At 34.9% G+C, this 27,521-nt stretch overlaps 3 protein-coding genes across 3 annotated transcripts in view; 2 read left to right on the plus strand and 1 right to left on the minus strand.

Annotated features, from left to right (window-relative positions):
• The window catches only part of HELRODRAFT_149492 (hypothetical protein), a gene marked incomplete at both ends in the record, with an annotated part of 32,739 nt that extends 20,059 nt beyond the window's left edge, over positions 1-12,680 (minus strand). The window contains 3 exons of the mRNA XM_009023488.1: positions 7,095-7,254; positions 7,441-7,552; positions 12,477-12,680. Coding sequence (XP_009021736.1) covers positions 7,095-7,254; positions 7,441-7,552; positions 12,477-12,680 — 476 coding nt within the window. The remainder of the gene's footprint in view (positions 1-7,094; positions 7,255-7,440; positions 7,553-12,476) is intronic.
• Positions 12,681-16,105: 3,425 nt separating this feature from the next.
• Positions 16,106-16,471, plus strand: HELRODRAFT_176171 (hypothetical protein; the record flags this gene model as incomplete). Its single annotated transcript, XM_009023489.1, has 1 exon — positions 16,106-16,471. The coding sequence occupies one exon, from the start codon at positions 16,106-16,108 to the stop codon at positions 16,469-16,471; it is 366 nt and encodes a 121-aa protein (XP_009021737.1).
• An 8,465-nt stretch (positions 16,472-24,936) lies between these two features.
• Positions 24,937-26,914, plus strand: HELRODRAFT_176173 (hypothetical protein; the record flags this gene model as incomplete). The annotated part of the gene is made up of 4 exons (XM_009023490.1): positions 24,937-25,086; positions 25,158-25,227; positions 26,494-26,574; positions 26,778-26,914. 4 exons carry the CDS (start codon positions 24,937-24,939, stop codon positions 26,912-26,914), a joined length of 438 nt encoding a protein of 145 aa, XP_009021738.1.
• Positions 26,915-27,521: the final 607 nt, after the last annotated feature.

The following is a 27,521-nucleotide window of genomic DNA, read 5'->3' on the forward strand; positions in this document are numbered from 1 at the left end:
AAATAATCAAAATAAAATATGTCAATAAAATGTTAAAATTAGTTAAATATAATTAAAATGATAAAATAATATGAATAGTCATCAACGCTCGTTATCCTGAAATAGGTGCCATGGCGATAGCTTGTATAAAAATTGGAAACAGTTTGTTCACGCATTGTTTCTATCGCAGTACAAAGCATAAGATGACGATATTACACTATTGATTAAGCTATATCGAAAATTATCAGTCCAATTTATATCGATTAGAGACAGAATAAAAGGATTATAAAAACCTATAGGCGATATTTCAAAAGTTTTAATTAAAATATTGAAATGTTTAAAATCATCTACAATGTTATTTTTAAATAAATTCAAGTATTTATTCATTTTATATTGTTTTGATTTCATAAAGTTTGTTTCATGGCACACGGTCAGTTCGAGTATTTCAATAGTATCTTTGTTACAAACAGCGATGTCGGGTCGGAGTGATTTGAACAGATCGGTTACTGAACACACCAAATCTTTTTCCACGTCTGCAAATATTTCTATACCCGGCCTTGCATTTGCTTTTATGTTATCAATAATTATTGTGAAAATTTTGTTGTGGCGGTTTAAATATCTGCTCAGTGCAGAGGCGGAGCCACAATTTGATAGGACATGTTTGTTTGTTTGTACTGCATTACAAAGCAAACATGATGCTTTAGTAGATTTACCCCACCTGAAGAGGTTAGCATTAGTAGGTAGCTGTTGAATAAGATATTTTCTGGTGAATTTATAGAGGACCTCTGATAGTTTTACAGTTGACCTGGACCATCGTGTTATCTCGGAGCTATTGATATGCTCTTTTATTGACCTCACAAGAGCACCTTGGCATCGCAACAGCAATAGATGATTAAAATTCGTTTCATATTGTTGTTGTTGTAGGGCATTTATTGCTGATTTTATTCCATCATTTTTTGAAATGAGGTCGTCAATCTTTCTGTAGGAGTTATGAGATTCATTCCACAGCAGTCTTATTTCCTCGCTAGCGTTTAGCTTGAGATACCCACGGAGTTTTAATCTTAATAACTCGGCGTGGTGTTTCAGCGATTTGATGTTGAGGCCCCCAGTTTTATACGGCATTGAGATAACTTCAGCGATGCAGCTGCTTATGGGTAGAGACAGCCATTCTCTTACTGCCTCTATTATAAGGCGGTCCAGAGTGCATTCTATCCAGGTCAGCGACATATCATAAGTTCGTAATTCAAATGTTATTTGAGAGGGGATAAAACGTCTGAGCATTTCTAGCTTCCATTGAGCAGTCGTGTCCAGTTTTCCAATTTTCTGCAGCAAAATTTTGAGTTTATTACATAATTCATTTTTCTCTCTGGTGTTTTTGCCTTCAAAATCGTACATTATTCCCAAGTATTTAAATTGATCGTTGATATTCACATGGGGAATTTTTTCATCGTTTATTGTTAATTGGGGTAGAAATTGTTCATATTTTCCATTGATTTTTCTCATTCCAAATGTACTACATTTATCTATTCTCATTTTCATACCCGTCCATTTACACCAGGTTTGGTTGAGATCGATCAACTTCTGGGCACCCTCCGAACTGCTAGCAATGATTGCTGAGTCGTCAGCAAATTGAAGCCAACCCCTAGATTTTAGTTTGGCTGTAGGTCCCCATATACATCCGCACTGCTGGTATTCCTTTGCTTCGACTATTTTCATCAGAGGATTAAAACAAAAATTGAAGAGCAATGGAGAGCTCGGGTCACCTTGTAGGACCCCCCTTTTTATTTGGATAGGTGAGGTTAGTTTGTTGCACACCGATACAGTTATCGAGTAGTCGGCGTATATTGATCTAATCATGTTGCTGATCTGACTTGGGATGTGGTGATAACTTAAAGCAGATAAAATTAGACCATGGCATTTCGTAAATCTAATAGGGTAACAATAATTGTTCTCTGATGTCTTTTGGCAGATGAGACAGCAGCTGCGTGTGTTCAACTACACCATCAACTTTGGGATAGAAGCCCTTTTGAATATTTTTGTTGATAAAATTATTTGAATCCAGATATTTGTATATTCTATTTTTTATGAATGTGGAGAAAATGTTAAAGAATGCTGGTTGAAGTGTTATTGGCCTGAAATTCGCTGGGTCGTTGGCATCTCCCTTTTTGTAAATCAGAATTGTCAGCCCTCTTCTCCAGCAGGAGGGAATCGATGACGTTCTCCAACATTCAACCAGTAACTGATGAAGGATTGTGCGGAGTATTGGACACTATAATAATAATAATAATAATAATAATAATAATAATAATAATAATGACCATAATAAAAATGACAATAATAATAATAATAACAACAATGATAATAATGATAAATAATTAATAATTTCTCACAATTTTAACGCTGTTGTTGCCACCTTGACAACTAACGATCAAATATTTTAGAAATTTTAATCGTTGTTAAAATTTTTCGTTAGATTTTATGTTCCTTTTTCGAATTTATTCTTATATATTTCTAATAATATTAATGCTGTAACTTTAAATAAAAAAAATAATGCACTGACGATGATGGTTAAGCGTCGAAATAGATCTATCTGCAATAATTTTAATAAAATGTTTGTTAATAAAAAAATTTACTAAAACAAGTTGATAAATTCGAATATAAGTTGATAAACACTAAAAAATCGGTGGAATTTATATAATATATATATATATATATAGAGAGAGAGCACGATCTCTGCTTTTGTAAACCGAACCTACACGCATTTTTTTGATATAGAAAAAGCAGGAGAACTGAACTAGATAGAATCACTAAACTACTAATTAATAATGGATATAAAAATTCCATGATCCAGAAAATAATAGAACCCAAAGAACAAAATGTAGCAGCAACAACAATGCAACCCACAATAATAACAAAAATAACATAGTAATATATTATAAAAATCATGTTAACCTCTTTCGAACAGGACGAAAAAATTATGAAATGAATCATAAAAAATAACGTCCAAGCAATCAACGAGAATGATAGTATTAAACTACGTATCCACCAATCCCCCGATTTTTATGGCACTTGTTTTACACGTTTTCGCTTTTACACGGTTTTCCAAATAAATTTTTTCTTTGTTTTTATCGCACTCTACTAAAAGCTACTGTGATTGAACACGTGCTTGCTTGGCTCAATATGAAAAAGTTTATAAAGATCTTACAAAAAATTCGAAGCAATTGTTAATAACCGATTTTATTACCATTTCTCATAATGTAAATATTTCTGCTTCAAACATCGAATCGGCACAAATAACTTGGAGTGATGAAAGTGAATTCAAACCTTCAATTCCGAAAAAAAGAATAAGAGTAATTTCTGACAGTGATGAATGATAATAAAACACCTTTGGTTTTATTTTTTGTTTTTCTGTTTAATGTATTGTAATTAAATAAAAAAACAGTGTTTCCGCAATATATTACATATTTTAACCTTCCAATGCATTTTACTTTTATTTTATTATTTATTATTTATTACACCTATAAATATTGAAAAAAAAAATCAAAACTGTTAAATAGCAAAATTATGCATTTTCTGCAAGCTTTTAAATTTACACGGTTTTAACTTGAATTTTTTATTTTAGATTTACACGTTTTTCTCAGGAACGTATCTGCCGTGTAAATCTAGTGACAGGTGTATATTACTTCAACCAAAGAACGTCATCTCTTGTGATGAAAAACAACTGCACTAGTAAACCAGAATAGATAATGGATCATGTCCATCTAATATATTTGTTCAAATGTAATATTGGTGAGAGAATTGATAATTCTGAATATATTGGTATGACGACGACTAAATTATCGAGAAGACTCACGATCAACGTACAAACTGGCGCTATAAAGAATCCCATGAAAGAGAAACAAAAAACTAAAATTACTAGATAAATCTTGAACCACAAGATATATATATCTTACATTACAATAACAACCATTATAATTTACGACTAGCCGAATCAATACTCATAAAACAAAGACATCCGATAATAAATATACAAAAACGGGCAATTGGAATTCTTCCTACCAATAATTTTAGAAACAGAGGAATCATCGATAATGAAAACACGTAAAGTGTTATATTTATCGATAATTAAAACACATAAAACTGTTATATTTATCGATAATGAAAACACGTAAAAGTGTTATATTTTACGATGTTGAAAGATTGTAAAACTAAATATTCACTTCCAACAAACAAGGTACCAATAAATAGGCACAGTATAAAAATATTTGATCATCTGGGCACAACCACAACATACCAATTTGAACACCGAAGATGATATAGGAATACCGGAGAAAGCTTTTCTGTTCTATCATGATATATTAAACAAAAACTAAAAAAACTTGAAAATGATCTACGATCACCGTTAGAAAAATCGAAAAGTTAAATTGGAAGTTGATAACTAACGCCGAACATGCTGTGATTGCATTTCTGACGGTCTTAATCCAATATTATATATATATACACACACACACACACACACACACACACACACACACACACATATATATATATATATATATATATATATATATATATATATATATATATATATATTAGGGATGCACCGAAGTTTGGCCCCGGCCAAAATCCGGCTTTTTTTCAAATCCGGTCGAATCCGGCCCCGGCCGGATTTGGTGGCCGGATTTGGTGGCCGGATTTAGGGCCGGATTTAAGCGTCTATCAACTTTTAAAAATGTTATAAATAGAAAAAAAAATTTTATTGAATTCAATTAATTTGATGTCAATAAGTTAAAGGCTAAGGCTAAGCTAAAGGCATACATGACACATAATAACAACATCACTAATTGTGAGGTGATCTGGACAATTTTCTTTATGCTATAACATGGGTTATGCATAAATTATAAGCTGATCTTTGTGTAAAAGAACTTGTGCACGCGTATATACTATATATTGATAATTGCATATGACGGATCATATAGCTACATAATATATATATATATATATATATATATATTTAGAGAGAGAGAGAGAGAGAGAGAGAGATACATAAGCACATAATTTAAGAAAGGTTAGGCTAGGTATACATAACACATAATTACAACAGCACTAATTGTGCGGTGAGCTGGACAATTTTCTTTGTGCTTTAACTAGGGTTATGCAAATATGCATAAATTATAAGCTGATCTTTGTGTACAGAATTTGGCGTATCACACAACTTATTCATATATTTGAATTAAATAACATGTTCAACATGTAGATAACCGTAAATGTGAGTATTTTTTCTAACTTATGTAAAATGGTAACTAAAATCCGGCTCCGGCCCCGGCCGGTTTTTGAATTTTAAATCCGGCCAAGTCCGGCCCCGGCCGGATTTGAAAAACCTGAATCCGGTGCATCCCTAATATATATGTATATATATATGCGTGAGAGTTGATTAATTATTTTCAAAACACACCCTTTTGTTTTCAATTACACAATTCAGCAATACAGGAAAAAACTGAACTTATCGCCTTTTCGGTTAACAAAATTAATTAATTTATTTTCAAAACTGTGTTGTTTTCAACTAAGCAATTTTTGGAGATAACCTCATTGCATATTTGTTCGTGTATTTTTTATAAAAATATGCAGACATTTTAAAGTAAAAATTTTACTAAAATTATCTATCAAAAACTAAACTATTGAAGCATTTGGCTTGAAATTTTGTATGTAGACGTAGTATAAATCGTTTGCGTGTTTTAACTCGGTTCATCTTCAGATATTAAAAAGGGGCTTTAAGTTTTAATACTGAAACACCGTTTTAAATTTCTTATATAACGATTTTTAGGTACGTCGGTGAATGTTGGTTTTGCTTTAATTTACTCCGCCCTCCGAAAGAGTCGGTTTGATAAGGGTGGGCAATTTTTTGATAGATTTAGTCTAGAAAACGGTTTAAAATTTTGTTTATAAAAGTTAGTGTTTGGGTTCGACGGAAAACAATGGTATAGATTTTACTTGCCCCATCCTCGGAAAAAATGGGGATAAAATTTTTTGGAAAATTATGGTTAGAAAACAATCGAGCAGATTGGCTTTGAATTTTTCAAATGATAGGTGGTTTTGTCATGAATGTTATTGCAAAAAAGATAAACATGCTTCACTCTTAGGAAGGATTTGTATGGAAACCCCCTTTCCATAGAATGGTTTTGTAGAATGGGAAAAAAAATAAAAATCTATCAAAATCTGAAAATTCATTAAAGATAAATTATCTTGAATGAGAAAAGAATGAGTTAAGCGGTAGCGCAAATAATTATTTGACTAATACTTAAAAATTTATACCGATATAACGGTTTCAGAAATTAGAAAACGTAGTATCTGACATTTGCATTTTTTGGTTATCGGTTTGGAAATATACATGTACATGTCTAATATACATGTACACAAGGGCAACTGGTTATTTGTATTAAAACGATCATTAGTTTTCTTTTAAGTAGCGTTGCAACTCACGTAGGGGGTAGCTTGTATGATATAAACATGAATGTAAATTTAGACATCAAAAAATAATCGTACATCTTGAAATTAATAGGAATATATCGAGATAATAATATAAACTTTTGGAAAATTGTCGATAAATCGCAAAAACTATTAGACATTTATTGGATCATTGTAAAATTTTGAAGAATAATTTAGTGGGGTAATCAGGATAGATAAAAAATTATTTCACAATATCTGCCGATATCTTCCCAATAATGCGGAGTTTTTTGGCTTATCGATTTAGAAAAGCCAATTCTCATTACATGCAATTTGGGACAGCTAAATATTTGAATTCAGACACGATTAATGGTTTGACATTGGTGATTTACATCTGTAAAAAAATGTTATGTTAAATATTTCACTTTGTTTTTTATTCAAGTCAATAAAACTCTGCTATTAAATCAACATTTTATCTAAGGCGCTATGAAGTACCATGGTCAGCTCGTTATTATACACCAAATAATAAGGACAGTTACTGTTCAAATTCTAGCCTTTATGTTACAATTATTAAAAAAAGAAAATTTAATGTTATGTTTTCAATGAATAATATCTACAAAAATTTAAATTAAAAGATTATTAAGATAAAAATATTTTGTATACTTTGCAACCTAGTTTGAACGTAAGCCCCTGGCCAAGCGTTAGACATTTTTGAAAAAATAACTTTATGATCTTCATAAGTGGATCGATTGAATAGCGTATAAGGATGACTGTTTTCGATCATTCCACATGTCATGCCCGATTCAACAAGTTTTGACAGATCTTTGATTGCTAAATAATTTGTCCTATAGCTACTTGATCTCTTTTTTAATAGCTTATGATAAAAGTTACGGTGATTGTTAAAATATATACTTTTTTTCCATTTTTGTAAAAATGGCGGTAATTGTTGTAATGAAGAAAGTGACTTTTGTGTTGATTCTTTTAGAAGTGGCTGTTTAGAATTTGTTAATTCATTACTTGGTTTAGCAATTAATGCTGAATACTTCAAACTCAAATATGGCTCGGTGTAATCAATTGTTTCATTAGCTTCTTCCAAAACTACCAGTGGTCCTATAGCTATATCAGCAGTCTGTGAAGTAAGTAAATTTTTTTGTTAACCATCATAACTGAATTTAAAAATTTTCATAAATCATGAAAATAGATAGATGGATAGGTAGATGGATAAATAGATAGATAAACAGACAGACAGATAGATAGATGGATGGATAAAAGTACTTTTTAAATAAAGGAATAAAGGATTTTTAATGTACTTTTTATATAACCAGTTTTTGCATTTCAATGACTTTAATGCATCTTCATCGAACCACGGCTTGTTTGTGGAACGATATCTGGATATCTTATCGACGCATGATCATTAAAAATTTTATCAATTACGAGATAAAAATTGTCACAACACTGATCCATCACAGTTGAGGACACAGTCCTAATTTACTTCGCGTAGGCTTTTTTTTTGATATTACATATAATAACTTTTGAAAAGTTTCTCTGAAATGTTGATGACTATTTAATATTAAAGACCGAACTAAAGACGTATTTCGTTACTCGATATGGTTGGCAAGACCATTTCTCGAGTTTTGCTGTCTCGTCTACAGAAATTAACTATCTAATTAAATCGTCTATTCCAAACCTCAATGAGGATTTTGATTTCACGTATCTACAATTGACATGATTTTCTCGTTACGTCAATTTCATGAAAAATACCACTAAGTATTCACCACATTCATTGATCTGATATGATTAGCAGAGATGGAATTTTTAAAATTTTTTCAAAACTGTTATGTGTGACCAAATCATTCTACGATGAACAAAGGGCATGGAGAATATTCAAATTCTTTTTATATCAGTAATAGTGCAAGACAGGATTGTATGCTTGCTCTTACGCTTTACGATGTATTCTCTATTATGCTTCTTAAACACGTTTTCAATTCAATAGCAGAAGGAATTTTTATACGTACCTGGTCTGACGGTGACATAGTTCTTAAAAACCAAGTTCTTAAAGAAATTGTGATCAGAGAGTTGCTTTTTGTTAATGATGCAGTTTTGATTGCCCACATTTAACATTATTTACGGACTCTAAAAACTTAGTTTTATGAATCTTGGAAGGCCTTTGAACCTACAATCAGATTTGAAAAAAATTTGCGTTATAGAACACAAATGTGCTATTCTATTTTTTTAAACACTTAAAACTATGAACTCGATGTAGTCAACCAACTTATGATCCGCTATTTCATAGGTTCAAAACATAGATAGAGACATTTGAAAACGCATAGGAGAGCTTTTGCTATTCTTGGCAGACTGCAAACGCTTGCGTGAAAACTCAAAGCATTTACTTTAAACAAAGATGCTGGTTTATAACCCCACTCTTCTCAGCAGGCTACACTGATATGTGGCAGCGAAACTAGCAAAGACTCAACAATTTTTTTAAGAAACTTACGCTATATATTACAAATCTTTTGGTGATACCCGACACCAATATTCTTTATCGTGCTGGTTTTTTCAGTATATACAAAATGCTGAAATAGAGTTGACTCCGATGGCTGAGATATATTTGGCGCATTGAAGATGTAACTAAGATTTGAAAACAAGACATAAAACTGTGGGCATCGACATCAGTTTTTGCAAACGCCTGGTTGAATGTCGTCCACTTTAGAGAGATATTGCACACAGAACAACACAACAAACATTTATTTGCTTGAATAAAGGTAAGTCAATATTAAATATTGGATAATTGCTTAACGGGAATAATGACAATTTGTCTAATTTTTCCTTCAAGAACTTACAAAAAATTTATAAACAATTAGAATTTTTATAATTTATTCTTGAAACTGAAGTAAAAAATGCATTTTCAACATATTTTCAAAGTAAGCTGCAATTATTGATATAATTAGACTTATTTTATGTGTATTATATTGCTACAACCGTCTATTTTATGTGTATTATATTGCTACAACCGCCGCACTTATTAAATTGCGCCATATTACTTGTTATCTTGATTATATGTTATCTTTGTTATCTTTACTATATTTGTAATTTTTGGATTGTAAAGAATAGTAAAAAGAAGCCTATATAAGATCCTATGAGATACAGGTTTCCAGCGAGGTTTGAAGTGAAGTCGTAAATGTGATTTATGTAGTTATTTTAATTTGTTTAATGTTTCTATTACTGTTGGCGTTCAAATAAACGTTCAACAGAGTTGCGTTTGAAGCAGTTGTGTTCATCTTGAACTTACGGAATAACGGTAACTTGACGATCGTTGGAAGCTACAACACTAGTGTTGGAAATATTGAGATCTTTGAAGTTATAATATTTGTGTTGGTATTACGATCGTCAAATATCACAACAATATGTATGTTATTAGTTTCGATTTTGCATTTACCGCGTACGGGGACTTTAACGCCTCAGGCCAGCTCAAGACATCGATCAACAACTCGCAACATTAATCAACTCTCTCAGGTTAACTCAGCATGTGAATCTATCTACTCACTCTCATAGGCAGATTTACAACGGTTGCAGAGACAGATGAACCACAGATTGCAGGTGTACAAAAGGTTGCAAGAAAACGGGTTCCCAACAGATCCACTACACGCTAGTTTACTGATTTAACCATAGAGGTATTTTCAAATTGAAGTCTCAGATATGGTGAAGAGATCTACAGGTAAAACGAAGTAACAAGTTACAGTCACAGACAACATGATAAGAAAGCAAGACAGAATAGCTCCGAACTTGTAAGTCAAGCGGGCTACAGATGAAAACTTTCAAATCGAACGACGGTACATTTTTTTTATTTGAATAACATCAATCAAATACTAATTATTATTTAATCATTCAAATTTAAGTGCAAATTATTAGCAAAATATTAATTTAGTTTTAATTTGATTTAATATTGTTTAGCTGCTAATCTAATATTATTTTATTAAACTAAATCGGTAATAACATTTGTTTATTAACAAAATATTAATTTATTATAATAACATTTTATTAGCAAAATATTAATTTTGTAGCAATATATTTTTTATTAGCAATATATCAATTTATATTTATTATTATAATATTAACATTTTATTAGCAAAATATTAATTTAGTTTTAATTTGATTTAATATTGTTTAGTTGCCAATCTAATATTATTTTATTAAACTAAATCGGTAATAACATTTGTTTAAACATAGACCAATTTGTTTTGTTTTATTATCAAAATTATTAAAAATGATGAGTTTGCTTTGTTTTTTTTGTTTTGTTTTGCTTTATTATTATTAAAATATCAAAATTATTAAAAATGATGAGTTTGGAATCTTTGCACCAGCTTGCCGGTGTGTTAACATTTTTATGGAGCAATGTTTTCAGAGTTTTAAATAAGGTTTTATTCTAAATTTTAATTTATAAAAAAAACAAATTTTTGTTAGTAGTTTGTCTGGGGTAATACGTGTTTATCTGCCCAAATTGCTGCTCTTTTCGTTTTTGTCCGACAAATCCTATTATTGCCCGACAATGTACCTTTTTCGGGTTTTTTCTGTTTGACTTGCTTCATCACGTTCATCACGTTCTGCTGTACCTGCGATTACTACAACAGACCATCTGCTCTATCCTCTACTTGTCAGCTTTGAGTGTGTGAAACGGTTTGCCGGCAGATTTGAAAAGCTACACGCTTTTTTGCACACGGCTTTTAAAAAATGCTAAAAAACATTTATTTGCAGATGCAGGCTCTGGGCACCTCTAAAGACATGGTACAAATGGTGCTTCATAAACTGCCGTATTATTCCATAACCTGCTGACATTCTTTAATAAGTATATCATGATCGACGCATTATCATGAGTCAACGCTTGAAGGAAAACCTGCAAGTATACGAAAAAGCTGGTTCGTATGCTCGCCAAGAAGGGCTGAACATTGCATTTGCCCGGATTTTGTTTATTGGCTCCGAGGTTAGAAGGTCTGGCAAAAAATCCGATGCTTTCTAAGTTTCCGGGTTTCTAAAAAAAAATCTGTTGTTAAAAAAGTAGATCTACCAATATCAAATCTGTTTTTTTCTAACAGAATGGCAAACATACTTGCCAGCAACTATTAAATTATCTTCACAACAACGCGTTATTACAAAAATTGCTATTGGTATTTCGGAAACATCGTCAACAGGGTTTGATGAAAATACGCTCGAATGTGTGTGGTGCAGTCGACAATGGATACATCGCCATGATTGCTCTATTCTACATCAGTGATGCGTTCGACACCGTTAATTACAAAATTTTGCTAAATAGACTCAAATTATCGTAAGCTATTGATAGCTCCGCTTTGGACTAGTTGCATAAAATTTGTCTACAAGGACACAAAAGGTAACTGTGGGTATTAACGGATCGGATGTCGCAAGATAAATTTTACGCGTTGAGTTTCGCAAAGATCAGTCCTTTTTTGTAAAGATGTGCAAAATGCAAAGTTTGTAACATTGCAAATTCGACTCGGTTCGGTTAATTAAAGGACATTTTGTTCAATTCAATTCGTAGCTAGTAATTTCAAAGGTCGGGTTTGGTTTGATCTTTAACAGGATTCAAATTTGGTTCGTTTGGTTCAGGTTCAGTTTGTGAAAAATCAGATGTTCTAAACTGTGTAAAAATTAATTCTGCGTAATTGTAATTAGGTTATTTGAATATATAAAAAATGTTTGACAAAAAAGAAAATTCGAATAATTTGTAGGAGACTAAATATTTTTATCAAACATTTTGAACATTTAACATTTTTGCTAACGATTATTAATTAGGTTTAATTATTAATTTTAATACATATATGTTTAAATTTAATTTATTATTATTACTATTTAGTTGCTCCAGCTTTTACACTTTTCCTTTTCTGTTTGTTAGTATTTGTTGAGATAATAAAGTTATTTTACACGTCTCATTATTTCTATTTTAAAAATCAACAACTATGGTGAAACGTGGTTATTAAAATATTTTTCAACAAATATATAAAACATTCTAAATCATATAAAAACAATAAATATTTACTAACCCCTCTGTGAACTTCTCCAATTGCTCCATCCCAGAAAAAACTATTTCTGAGCTTTCCATACTTGTTCTGACTTGCTAGTCTAATTTCAAAATCGACGTTTAAAGGTCTCAGTATGTGGTTAATTACATCAATTAGAAAACCTTCAAATCTTTCGTTTCCTGAGATGTGGTAATGTTTTGTTTTCAGCATCACAAAAGGCGACTCCTACAAGAAATCAACAGACAAATAAATACACACACACACACACACATATATATATATATATATTATTATTATTAAGAGAAAACTTAATATAGCGTTCGTTATAGCAGTTTTCACAAAGGCTATCAAATTATAACTAATATTAACAACAAAATAGCGAGAATGAAAAGAGATGAACTATAATAAAAAAGGTATGTCTTTAATTGTCTTTTAAATTCAGCAATGTTCATTCCAGGCATTCTGAGGGCTGACGGCAAGTCGTTCCATACGACAGGGCCTGACACAGCAAAATCACGCGATCCAATCTTTAGCTGTCTATGAGGAACCACAAGAATGTTCGAATCGTCAGACCTCAGACGCACACCAGATGCGATCGACGTTTTTAATTTCAGTTTATCTGATAAATATTTTGGAGCCAGACCATTTAGTGATTTGAAAACTGTGACAGAGATTTTAAAAACAATTCTTTTATTTATGGGCGACCAATGCAAATCACTCAGGATCGGTGTGGCATGATCACCATCGACATCCAGCCACAATCCAGGCAGTAAGGTTTTGTATCGATTGCAGAATTTTGATGGATCCAGCCGGGAGTCCATAAAAAAAACCATTGCAATAATCGACACGTGAGTGCACCAACGCATGCGCCAGAGTCTGCATTGCGTCCTTATCAAGTGATTCTCGAATTTGTTTCATTCTTCTAATCTGTGCCAAGCATGATATAGAAATCATTTTAAAATGAGATTTCATTGTTAGGTTTGAATCAATTAAAAAACCTAGAATCGACACTGCTTTACAGAAATCTATTTTTTTATCATTCATAAAAACTGAATTTATATCCAAGTCTGCCAACTGCTGCCAGGTACCAGGAAGAAACTTAGTTTTATCCTGTTAAGCTTCAATTCCTTTCTCGACATCCACAGATTAACCTCCGACATACATTCAATGAATCTCGTAATCTCGTCTTGAAATAACTTCGGTTTACCTGATAACATAATTTGAATGTCGTCTGCATATGCATGGCTTTTAAAATCATAGGAATCAATTATCTTCAGCACATCAGATGTATGAAGCAGAAACAATAAAGGACACAAAACAGATCCCTGCGGCACACCAGAGCGAACCACACTGACGTAGGACAAACTCCCGTTGAACGAAACCTGCTGTGTTCGGCCAATCAAGTAGCTTCTGAGCCAATTTATTATTTCAAAATTTAGATGCAGCTTGAGCAGTAACATTTCATGATTGACACAGTCGAAAGCCGAGCTCATGTCCAAAAATGCCAACAAGGAAATGTTTTGAGAATCCATCTCAGCATAAACCCCTAAGAAAACATGTAGCAGGGCAGTTTCAGTGGAGTGAAATCGTCTAAAACCGGATTGATGTGCAGGCATGAGATTATTATCATTCAAATGAGCAAGCAATTGTCTCGACACCATCTTTTCAATGAGTTTTGATATAAATGACAGATTACTGACTGGTCGATAATTACTGACGTCACCTGGATCTCCATCACTTTTTTCAACAACGGCACAACAATTGCATGTTTACAAGGTGTGGGGAAGCAACCTACCCTCATGCACAGATTATTCAAACTGGTTATAAATGGACAAAACAATTCAAAATGCTTTTTAAAAAAACGTGTTGGTAAAATATAGCTAATATAGCTAAATATAGCTAGTTGACAGGACTTTGTAGGTGAATGAAGCACTTCTTTCCTGACATCAGCCTCAGACACCGCCAGAAAAGTCAAAAACAACTGCTGACATCCATGATCATCACTGTTAAGACAAGATTGATTTTCAGTGTCAATCCCCTGTTTTATCACTTTCATTTTTTCATTAAAGAAAGTCATGAACTGGCCAGCATTGAGATCATTGAATTCGCGTTTAGTGCCTTCACTGTTTAGAAAAATTTTATTAACCACCCTCCACAAGCTTTTTGGAGTTTTACTGTTTTCATTGACAACTTTCTTCCAATAAACTTTACGTTTGTTTGAATAAATTTTAGTTTTTTCTTTAAGGGCCAATATCCAATCATTTTTAACAGACAATTTACGACTTTTTCTAAAAATTCTTTCTTTTTTTCTAGATTTCCGTTTTGAAGCCTTGCAATCATCATCAAACCACGCTGCAACATGATGGCGCCCAGGCAGCACCAGTACAAGAGAAACAATCCTATCAACTATTCTCCTCACCTCGTCACTGAATAAACCAAATTCTGCATTTACATCATCAGTTATACACGGTCTGGACACTGGAGACTGCTCAGCGAAAGCTTTCTCATCAAAACGATTCCAGAGTCGGATCAACCTTTTTGCTTTCAGAGACTTTTGAATTCAATGATCTCAATGCTGGTCAGTTCAGGACTTTCTTTAATGAAAAATTAAAATGATAAAACATGGGATTGACACTGAAAATCAGTCTTGTATAAACAGTGATAATCATTGATGCGAGTAGTTTTTTCGACTTTTCTGGCGCTGTCTGAGGCTGATGTCAGGAAAAAATGCTTCTAACACCTACAAAGTCCTGTCAACTAGATATTTTATCAACGCGTTTCTTTAAAAAACATTTTGAATTGTTCTGGTCAACATGTAAAAATATATTCCAACAGGCAAGTGACGTTCAGCCTGCGTTTGGAACTTCACACTGCCAAAAGTATTTTCAAAATATGCTAAACGAATCTCAGCATAGCAACAACTGCTTGCCACCATGGATTCCGCTGCAAAAACATGCTACATTTCTTTTCAACACCTTTCAATAACTAAAAAAATGTAAATCAAAGGCATCTCCTTGTCCTCTGAACCAAATCTCTGTAATAATATTTAAAAGAAGCCTCATTCTACGCCCAATTCTTTACCAACTACTGGTTGAATACTGGAAGTCGTCCTCAATTCAATTTCTACATAATTTATATTATAAGTTTTATTATTTTAACTTTATAATTACAATGTATGTTTTAGAATGGAAATAAAAGGATGTTCTCATTATTATTATTATTATATTGTATGTACTGCATGAGAGTTTGTCGTTTTCGCACAGCTCACTGTTTTTTATAAATAATACTAGTTTTTAATTGTTCAATTAGTTTTAAAATTGGTTGTTTGAAAAGGAATAATTCTGCAGATGATGGAGATAGTTTTAAAATTTAGATTTTATTATGCTATTTATTTAATTTCAATTTTTTAAATTAATGGAATATATAGTATAAACTCTAATAAATGTCCGCATTGTGATAGAATATTCATAAACGTAGACAGACACCCCTGGCGCTGTACTAAGAATGTTGGATATTTCGATACTAATGTTGTTCGCACAAGTGTAAATTCTAACGTTAATATTTCGTCAAACATTTATAACGCAAATTCTGTTGACAATCATTCTATTAATTTGAATAATAATAATTTAATATCATGTTGTTGTGGTAAAATGTGCAAGGACCATAAGGATCTAATTATGCACCAACGTTCGTGCAAAATGTACAAATCGCTTCGACTACCACAAAACTCAACGGATAACAACATGGATAGCACACTAGCATCGACAAAAGAATTAACTTCAACCCCAAACCACGACCCATCTTCGTCATCGTCGTCAGCGCAAACGGTTGTAGCAACGAAATCAGCTATCCCTGGCGTCAAATTACCGAGAACGCCAGCCAAATGGCCCGAAGCCAACGCCTTCTTCCAGCTACAACGCAAGCTTCTACCAAGTCTCAACAACATCGACGAATTCACAATCACATTTCATAAAATGATATACGACTATTTTGTTCAAAATTATGGCTCATACTGACCCGAATAACATCACAAACAAAAGCATCAAAGAGATAAAAAATAAATTGAAACATCTAAATGTACTTGGCAACAACAACCACCACTTTGACAATCAAATCACCAACACAAGTAAAGCCATTCGTTTAAAGCTGCAGTCGTTGAAGATGTCTAAACGTGCTGAGAAAAAATCATACATTACAACTCAGCTTAGACAGCGATTCTGGTGGTCTTGCAAAAAAAAATTTGACACACGAAAAATCTAAGACCACTATTCGACATGGACGAATGCTGTAAATACTTCACAAATATTTTAAACGACACCAATCATCACAAAATGTATCATCTTCCTTTTCTCAAATCAAACCACATGATTAACAAAAATATACAAAAAAATTCTACCCAAAAGTAAATGGCCTGACCGAACATACCCAGCTCTTATCTCACATGATTAACGATGCAAAAAGGCACCAGAGAACAATGCTTGTCACACTCCTGGATTTGCGGAATGCTTTTGGTGAAGTCAGTCACGGCCTTATCTCATCTATCATGCATTACCATCACATCCCACTTCAAATCATAAACTTAATTGAATTTGTATACGCTTAACTACACAATTACAGTTTCCAGTTCACTGAAAGTGCACAGAAACTTATCGATGTAAACCGGGCTTGGTGCAATGCAACCGACATGAAACTAAAAATCGACAAATGCTCAACATTCGGCATGAGGAAAAAAACCTTCCTACGAGCAATTTCTTCCGATGCTGACCATCGATGAAAAACTAATTTCTCAGGTCGATATAGGTGGACACATTGTTTATCTGGGCAGGGTCTACGATTTTGAAGGCAACAACAGCAAGGCTAAAGAACAGTTGTTTGGAAAGCTAAAAAATTTGTTGTCAGTGATAAACAATCTCGACACTACGGCAAACTGGAAAATACCAATTCTACGTAGATATTATCGTCGCTATTGGCATTCAAGTTGCGGACATACAACATTTCCTTGACTTGGATAAGCAAATTCAAGTTGCGGACATACAACATTTTCTTGACTTGGATAAGCAACTGCCTTGACTCTCTCATTATTGAGTTGGTGACATCATGGCTATCGCTGCCAATCAGCAGCGATAGCCATGATGTGTGGCGGAATGCCTGTCCCTCTCCTACAAAATGAGAGGCTTGAACATTAGGTCTCTCAATCATTGCGGATTAAATTACGCAATTATTTAAAAGCACATGGCAATGATGAACTGAAGTGTTTGTGGTCCGAATCGTTCAACAACAATATTGCGATTGACAACCAACTCCCTGGTTCAAGCGATATCAAACCGACGCTCAACGCGACAATGCTTCGACAACAAAGTGCAGAATTTGCACAACTGACCTCACTCCGTTGTCAAGGTACAACAGTTAAAGCAATCAGCAATGAGATTCCTGCGGCTCAAATTGCTTACTGGTCACGTTACATTATGAGCCGTTCAGAGGTTCTGTTCAGATTTGTCCGGAAAGGTTTAATTCAACAGGTGCTGACAAATGCCAATTTGTCCAGATGAGGAAAGTCCTCCACTGCCCAGTGCTCGTTATGCAAAAATATGCAAACCAATAAATATGTGTTATCCAACTGCAGCTCAGCATCGGCATTGGGTAGATACACAACAAGACACAACAAAATTTTAGCAATAATCCTCGACAAGTTAAAATCAAGTGCCGACCCAGACGTCTCCATTTTTGCTGATCTTGAGACAGGCGATTTTCAACCACCATCACGCTTATTCAAGACATTGCGGTGAAACATTAGAAATTCTGGAGTTGACAGTCTGCCATGAAACTAACTTCTTCACACTCCACACTCCACAGATTGTGTATCTCACTCTGCGCAAATTAAAAAATACAACATACCTGTTTGGTATTCCCGGATGGAATACCAAACAGGTTTCTCAAAATGTGTGCTTCAAGTCTGGCTCTTCCATTGTGTCACATATTTGATACGTCATTCAAAACTAATTCTCTACCAACAAATTGGAAAAAAGCAATTGTTACTCCAATCCATAAAAAAGGTCCAACCAATTACCCCAGCAATTATAGACCAATATCACTTACCTGCTCATCTTGTGGGGTTATGGAAAAAATAGTCAAGAACAATATAATATCTTATTTGTTAAACAACAATTTAATATCCAAATTTCAGCACGGTTTTTTGCCTGCCAGGTCAACATCTACTAACCTCCGCAGATTTCTAAGCGATATGTTATTAATTCGCCAAAGAAAGGAAAGATGCGACACAGTCTATCTCGACTTTCAAAAAGCCTTCGACTCAGTCTCCCACACAAAGCTAATCTGTAAGCTAAAAGCGTATGGCATCGGCGGAAATTTGCTCGGATGGTTAACAGATTTTCTATATAACCGTTCACAGTTAGTCAAAATTCAAAATAAACTGTCCAGTTGCAGTAACAAGTGGGGTACCCCAAGGCAGCGTTTTGGGACCCACCCTGTTTCTCATCTTCATCAATGATATTGAAGACTGCCTTTTATCTCAACATGTCTCTATGCTGCTTTTTGCTGATGATATCAAATTGTATGCCGGTTCATCAAATTCATTCCAACTGCAACAGGTCCTTAACGATATTATCGCATGGAGCATAAGATGGCAACTACCGCTTTCTCCTAACAAATGTTCTCTTTGCTCATTTCTATCATGTTCAAAAAATGTTACTGCCATAAATCAGTATGTGATTGATAATCACATTCTGACACTTGTCAAATATTTTAAAGATCTAGGTGTAATATTTGATAATAAACTAAGTTTTAAACATCATATTAACAACATTGCGCATAGATCTTCTACTCGTGCTCGTCTTATTATTAAATGTTTTGCATCCAAGGATAAAGATTTGCTCAACAAGGTTTTATGCACTTATGTCCGTCCTCTACTGGAATATTGCTCAACTGTCTGGTGTCCTGACTATATATATCAAATTATTAATGTCGAAAAAGTTCAAAGGAGATTCACTAAGGCCATTGCTTCAATCCACCATCTTCCGTATCTGTCTCGTTTACACTTTGTCAAAATACAAACATTGGAACATCGCCGATTGATATTTGATTTATGTTTTTTATACAAGATACTTAACAATCTCACTGTTCAACATTTGAAAGATAATTTTGTTCCATCTCATTATTTGTCAACTCGTGGTCATGGCAAGAGACTTCGTGAATGCAACTCAAGCGATAATACTAACAAATATTTCTTCTTCAACAGATTAGTTCGAGTGTGGAATGCACAACCGAATGAAGTTGTCTCATCTCCAACTTATGATGTTTCTAGACGCAAACTACTTATTTACTCTCTGTTGACTTGAAGCGTTTTTTAAAAATTGATCAATAAATTAATTTGTTGATTTTTGTTTTCATATAACAATCAATTATTGATGGAATATATTATGTGTTTTGTTTAACAATGGTTTTTTTTATACATTATCTGATGTTCGTATGTATTTCAAACACTACCGATCGTTTTAAAAATTACTTATTTTTAGATCTATGTATTAATGACAATGTTAGGAATAACTATGCAACTTTCTGTTTAATGTTTTCTTTTTTTTGTTTTTTTTTGTGTTGACTTTTTTATCTGTTTGCCAATTGCGTAGCTTTATAACATTTTGGCAATTGCGTAGCTTCAAGCATTTAAAAATAGTAATAAATACATTTGAAATATCTAATTTCGGTCTCTTCAAATCATTTAATCTATTGCTAATACTTATTATTTGGATTGGTTATTTTTGCAATAACCTTATAAACTCTGCTATATCATCGTCATACGCTATCTATTGCGACAGAAATTAAAATGAATCAATTTTAAAACTGTTGTGGGTTTCTTTAGATATAAGAAACAACAAGTAAGAATGTTTATAACGTATTTATTTGCATAATACAAAATAAATGAAAACGTGTTCGGTAATGCAATTAGACAAAGAGAAGTTCGATCGTAAAATGTCGCAAGAAGAAGGGCTGTTGTCTTTGTGTTGAAGCTATATATAGTAAGTTGTCACATGCTTAAATTAGGGATGTGCGGTTCAACAATATTCTCCTACCAGATCATCAGCGCAAGCTGTTGATCGATGTTTATCAAGATATCGAGATGGGAGGTGAACTGTTCTTCCTGATCTTGTGGTTCTCCGGGGTGATGGAATGTTGGTGTCGATGGATCGATATGGGTGTGCTTGTGTCGACGTAGCTGTTTCTGTTGTTGGCATGTCCTCGTCCGTTGATGGAGATAGTGTTGACGTTTTTGTTGATGCTGATGTGTCGTTCGACGACGGAATTAATTTTGTTGAAGGTGTTGTAGAAGGTGGTGACGGCGCTGTGGTCGTTGGCATGGGTGACGGTATTGATGGTGCCGGTGAGTATGCGGGTTTGAGGCGGTCTATTGCCACCGTGTCCCTATGCCCCTTTTTGTCAATGACGAAATATTTTGGGTGTCGTTCTACCACTGTGTAGGGTCCCTCGTATGGAGGTTGTAGTGGTGAGCGGTGAGCATCCGTACGAATAAAGACCTGTTCTGTAGTGAAGAGGTCTTTTGGAATGTAACTCACGTTTGTACTTGTTCTTGGTTTTGTTGCTTTTAGGGTCTCCGCCCAGCATTTGAGTTTTAATGCATAGGTGTGTACATCAGTTGTCTCTGGCCGTGGGTTTGGAAAATCTCCGGGAAGGCGGAGTGTTGTGCCGTAAACAAATTCTGCTGGTGACAACTTTAGGTCTTCCTTCTCCGTTACACGAATGCCTAATAGTGTCACTGGTAATACATCCGTCCATTTGTCTGAACCGTGAGCCGTAAGTGAGGCCTTAAGCTGTCTATGCAATCGTTCCACCATACCGTTGGCTGCTGGGTGGTAGGCGGTGGAGTGAATATGTTTAATGTTTAGTAACTGGGTGAATCTCTTGAAAAAAAAGATGTGAACTGGCTGCCTCTGTCTGTTGTAATGGTTTCTGGGACTCCATACAACGAAATCCAGTTTGAAAATAATTTATCTACTATTGTTTCCGTTAAAAAATTTTTGATGGGGATTGCTACTGGCCATCTGGTGAAACGATCGACACACGTTAAAATGTGTGTGTGTCCATCTGATGAAGACATTGGTCCGACTAAATCGATGTGTACATGCTGAAATCTGCTGCTTGGTAGAGGGAATTCTGCTGGACGTGAAGCTGTATGTTGATGTACTTTGCTGCGTTGACATTGCAGACACTCTCTGCACCAGTTGCGGATGTCTTTATCAATGTGGGGCCAAACATACCTGGATCTAATTAATTTATTAATTTCGATGTTGCTTTCGCTCCTGGATGTGACATGGAATGGAAATTCAGAAAAACTGATTTCCGCATGCTTGTTGGAACTAGAGGACGAGGGGTGCCTAACGAGGTGTCGACGACGATATTGTTTCTTGAGTTGTTGACTGGAATTATGCTGATTTTTAGTGAGTCTATGTTGTCAAGGAGTGTTGCATCATCCTCCTGTTCTTTCGACATCTCCTCAAGGTTAATTGCTTTTGGCGTTATCGTGGCTACCTCTGTACGTGATAGCGCATCAGCCACAATGTTGTTTTCTCCTTTCACGTGTCGAATGTCTGTTGTGAACTGTGAGATGTAATCCAGGTGTCTGATCTCTTTTGGTGTTAAACGATTTGAATCTGAATGTAAGGCAAACGTCAATGGATATTGTAAACTCTCGACCTTCGAGGAAATGTTGAAAATGACGGACAGCTGAATACACTGCCAGCAGTTCTCGACCAAATGTGCTGTAGCGGGTCTGTGTTGGATTGAATTTTTGCAAAAAAAGGCTATGGGCCTTGCAATCCCTTGATTTTTCTGTTCTAGTACTGCTCCCGCAGCAACGTCTGAAGCGTCGGTAAAAAGTTGAAAGGTGCCTTTCTCTTGAACGTACCACAACTTGGTTGCCGCTTGGCCTCTCTAAAACTTTGTTGCTGCACTTCGTTAAATTTTATAGTTTTTGATTTTCCAGTTAAAATGTTAGTGAGAGGTGACAATATCGTTGAGCATTTAGGGATGAATCGGCGGTAAAAATTGATCATTCCGATGAATCGGCGTAGTTGCTTGTCAGTCGTTGGTTCAGCAAAATTGATGATTGCCTGTACTTTGTTGTCGAGGGGTCTAATGCCTTCGCTGTCGAGTTGATGCCCCAGGAATGTTGTGGATGATTTCGCCCATTCACATTTGGATGGGCTGATAGTTAGTCCGTTGTCTTGCAGTCGTTGAAGGACTTGTTCTACATGGCTTCTGTGTCCTTCAAGGGTTTAGCTGGCTATTAGTATGTCGTCAATGTATGCGTGGACAAAAGGTAGCCCTCTCAAAACACTATCGAAGAACCTTTGGAAAGTCTGTGCGGTATTTCTCAGTCCAAACGGCATCTTCAAAAATTCAAACAGACCAAACAGTGTTGTCACTGCTGTTTTTTGGATATCTTCTTCTGCCACCGGTATCTGGTGGTAAACCCGTACGAGATCTAGCCTCATAAACCATCGCACCTGTTCCAGACTGTGAGCGAAATCATGGATGTGTGGAACTGTATATCGATCAGGTGTGGTCCTGTTGTTGAGTGGGCGGTAATCTCCACAAGGCCTCCAATCTCCTGATGACTTTGCAATCATATGAAATGGTGATGCTCAAGGACTGTTTGACGGTCTTATGATTCCGAGTTGACACATGTATTCGAATTCGGCTTTGGCGGCTCACAACTTCTCTGGGTGGTCCAGAAGTCACAATGTGGTGTTGTATCTTGTTTTAATTTTTGTTGTTGTTGACAGGCATCGTTAACTTAGGAAATTTGTCAATGATTTTACCAAAGTTGTTGTCCGAAGCAATGTATGGTTTGACGCCCGAGATTATATTGGAGCGTTCAACAACCCCCTGTATCTGTAACGTCGTGATGTTGTCAACAATTTTGTGTCTCCTCATGTCGACTGCAATATCGAAGTGTGACAAGAAGTCGGCACACAATATTGCCTGTGTGACGTTTGCAATGATGAAAACCCATTTGAACTTACGTCGTAAACCGAGGTCGATGGTTACGAGCTGTTGTCCAAATGTGTCGATAGTGGTGCCATTTGCAGCTTGCAGTTTGTAGTCAGATTTGGGTCTTCGGAGGTGTTGTCGTGAAGGTATGATACTTACCTGGGCTCCTGTGGCGACCAAAAACCTTGTCTTCGAAATGTTATCGGTGACGTAAAAAAGGCGACACGGTTTGTTGAATGTTGATGTGGTGTCTTGTTGTTTTTGCGGCTGTTTGTTGTTGTTTGTCACTACTTTTGTTTGTTGATGTTTGTTGATGTTTGTACATGATGTAGGCGACTAAAAGTGTTGTGGCCAGAGGTTGCCGCCGCCATTAGCAACTGGCCTGGTAGTTTGACGACTTGGCGACTTTTGCTTTGTAGTTGCATGGTCTCGCACACTTTTTTGCTCTGTCCCCATACGTTTTATGGTACCAGCAAACATCTGTCTCCTCACCATCTGCTGCTCTAGATGGGAATTTTGTCTTCGTTAGTTGTTGTTGTTGATGTTTGCGCCTGAATGCAAACACCTTATCTCTCTTAGTTGTTGTCTCTTCGGTACCAGATTTTGTTAAGGCGTTGTGTGTTATGGTGGTAGAACCATTTCGATTGGATATTTGATGCATTCGGTCAGTTATGGTCGCTAACCTTTGTAGCGTCTCGTCGGTTGAGACTGCTAGATGCATTTGTATTGCGGATGGTTGGTAGCTGGTCCAACCACAATTGTTTCAAAATGCTTTCGTCTCTATTGTTTGCCCCCCCCCACAGGCTTTGCATGTGCCTCAATAGTTGTGATGGCGTTCTGTCTTCTATGGTCACGCCTCAGAGCAGCGTGCGCAAATTTTCTTCGTCTGAGACCGAATATCTCCGCGTTAACACGCGCTTCAGTGAGGTGTAAATTCGTGCCGACGCCAATTCCGTCTCTACATCTATGACGACATCCATTGGTAGACTTTCAACCAACGTGGGATACTATTCATCTTCTTCTGAGAATCCCCGGCCCTTGAGCACATTTTCGAAATATGTAAACCACGCTTTGGGGTTCGCCGTGCTGAATGTATTTAGTTGGAGTGGGGCTCTTGTCGTTGTTCTCTTTGTTGTGGTTTTGCAAGCCATCGCGTTCGGGGTCACCAATTTGTTGTGGTTGGATTGATGATGAGAACACCGAACCAGAAGAGCATTGAGTGGAAAAAGATAAGAATAGTATTCGTTTAAATAGGCTGGACACGTGTTTCGTCCCTACCGGGGACTCATCAGCAGCCCGAATACCTATCAGAATAGTTATCGCAGTTTCTTATAAAGCCCGCACAAATCAACTCCTTATTTCGTGGTGTTTTATTTATTAGTCTTTTTAATCGCTAGGATTTTCAATCCGACAATACTTTCCCACTCGATCGTCGCAGCGTGTGTTGGTGAACGTGATGGATGAGGTTGCATTGCCGGGATCATTGCCTGTGTTGTTATATCGAAGAAAGATCTGCGTTGGAGTGGAAACTCTCGTTGCTTGTTTTCCTCGATCACGCCGGGGTCACCAATTTGTTGTGGGTTTCTTTAGATATAAGAAACAACAAGTAAGAATGTTTATAATGTATTTATTTGCGTAATACAAAATAAATGAAAACGTGTTCGGCAATGCAATTAGACAAAGAGAAGTTCGATCGTAAAATGTCGCAAGAAGAAGGGCTGTTGTCTTTGTGTTGAAGCTATATATAGTAAGTCGACACATGCTTAAATTAGGGATGTGCGGTTCAACAAAACTAATTAACTCTGGTCGTACTCCCTTGATTCGAATGATGAGCTTCTCAGATTAATACTCTATTTATTGCATTTGACATTTTATTTTATTTCATTATTTTATTTTATTTGTACTGCCATTTTCATTGTTTTTATTGCTGAATAAAAGATTGTTCCCATTATTATTATTAGTATGGTCAGATGGGGAAAGACACAAGATTCTCTATGTCCTCTATGCAGCGCAAAGCAAACTAACAAATATGTTGTGTCCAACTGTGGATCGATTGCTGCGCTGGCAAGATATACAGAACGTCATAATAAAATTCTATTTGAGATCGTTAATTGGTTAAAGACATGTTGCCAGGAGGATTGCCTGATATTCGCAGATATCGAGTCAGAGAGAGTTCAACCAATATCGCAACTGTTAAACTCCATCCGTCCAGACGTCGCCATTTTGCTCAACCGCAAAATTGAGTTAACGGTGTGTCACGAAACAAATCTGCTAAAATCAAGAAACTACAAACTATTGAAATACAAAAATAGTTTGAATTCATGTTTGAACGCTGACTTTAAGAACTGTTAAATTTTTCTAAAAACAATTCAGATTGGCTTTTTCAATATTTTGAATTTGACGGTAATTAAAAATTCATGGCCGATTTCATTTATTAAAAGACTCTGTAATTAGATCGACTTATGACATTTATTGCAATAGGAACACTTCATAACCAATTTGAATACATTACTGTTTTGTACTTGTCCTAGACAATGAGCATTGTGGTTTTTATTGAACATTATTACATTTTTAACTACTTTTTTCTTACATTTAACGACTTTGGTTTCCATTATTATAGTTTTTATTATTATTATTATTTCATTAATAATATGATCTGATTAATGTTATTGTTGTTCATTCTTTGTGTTGGAATGTTGTTGGGATTCGTTGTTGGATGTTGATGGAAGGTTTTTCAGATTCGATGAAAATGGCTTCTGCGATTTTTAAGTTGTAGAGCTGTTGATTGTTGTATAAAATGTTGGTGTTGTTATCTAGAAGGTTTCCACAACTTTCCAAAACACCACAATAACTAGGAAACTTAAAATGTAATTCACCAAAAAAATCTTGTAGCTCGGATCCAACGCCTACGTTTATTGTCAAAAAATTGCTAGACACACTGCTGCCATTTTATCATGTTATCATCAAAAATGCATTTAATTTTCAATAATGCTTAAATCACAAAATATTGCAGTTGTTTCAGCTCTGTTAAAAAAGTCTGGATTGCCATGGAACGTCACTTTCATATCAAAAACCATTGAACGACTTGTTGCTAGTCAGCTTTTCAGATATTTGAACACAAGCGCACTTTTTTCAAAGTTTCAATCAGTCTTTTGCCTTCATCATTCAACAGAAACAGGAATCGATGAGCAAATTATCAGCTACCGATTTAGATTCAATAAAGGCGGTAGAAGAGTAGATGTCAGAAAATAGACTAAAACTCAACCACGATAAAACTAAATACATGTGGTTTGGTAGTCAGCGCAGACTGCAAAAAAGTGAATGATCTCAAACCAGATTGCAAAAAAGTGGATGATCTCAAAGAACCAGTTGTTGATCTAGGCGTCGTTCTTGACCCAAGCCTTTTTATGGAAAATCATGTTAAATATCTTTGACAACGATTCTGTCATCAGCTTCATAGTACTAAAAAAACCAGACAAGAATAATAGTGATTTAAAAAGATTTATTTGTAAGCCAAGAAAAAAATAATGTTTTAAAAATTATTTTAAAAGATTTATTTCTGGACAGGTAAAAAATAACGATTTAAAAACTATTTTAATAAATATTTATCAAATAAAAAAATTAGAAAAGTAGTAAAGAAGATAAATTTATCAGAATTTTAATGGAATTTACTAAGAAATTTGATAAGCCGCGTTAGGAGCAGGTGATTTCGAACCAGGTGAAACTATGTATGGAGAAAGGCATAGCGCATCTGCAGAGAGTTTGTTCAGAAGCAGTTCGTAATTGATAATGTCGAATGGTTTGGTGAGATCGATGAAAATTCCTTTAGTAAAACTTTTATCGTTCAGATTTCGCATTACTTTTTGAGTGAACTCCAAGATTGCTAGTCCAATAGAGTGATTTGTACGAAACCCGTACTGATTGTTATTGAGAATGTTAAATTTTTTTAGAAATGAATGCATTCTTGTATACATTAATTTTTCAAAAATTTTGGAAACAAGTGAAAGCAAAGCAATGGGGCGATAATTATTTGTTTTTTGA

Source organism: Helobdella robusta, assembly GCF_000326865.2.
Source record: "Helobdella robusta unplaced genomic scaffold HELROscaffold_36, whole genome shotgun sequence".
Taxonomy (NCBI): Eukaryota; Metazoa; Annelida; class Clitellata; order Rhynchobdellida; family Glossiphoniidae; genus Helobdella; species Helobdella robusta.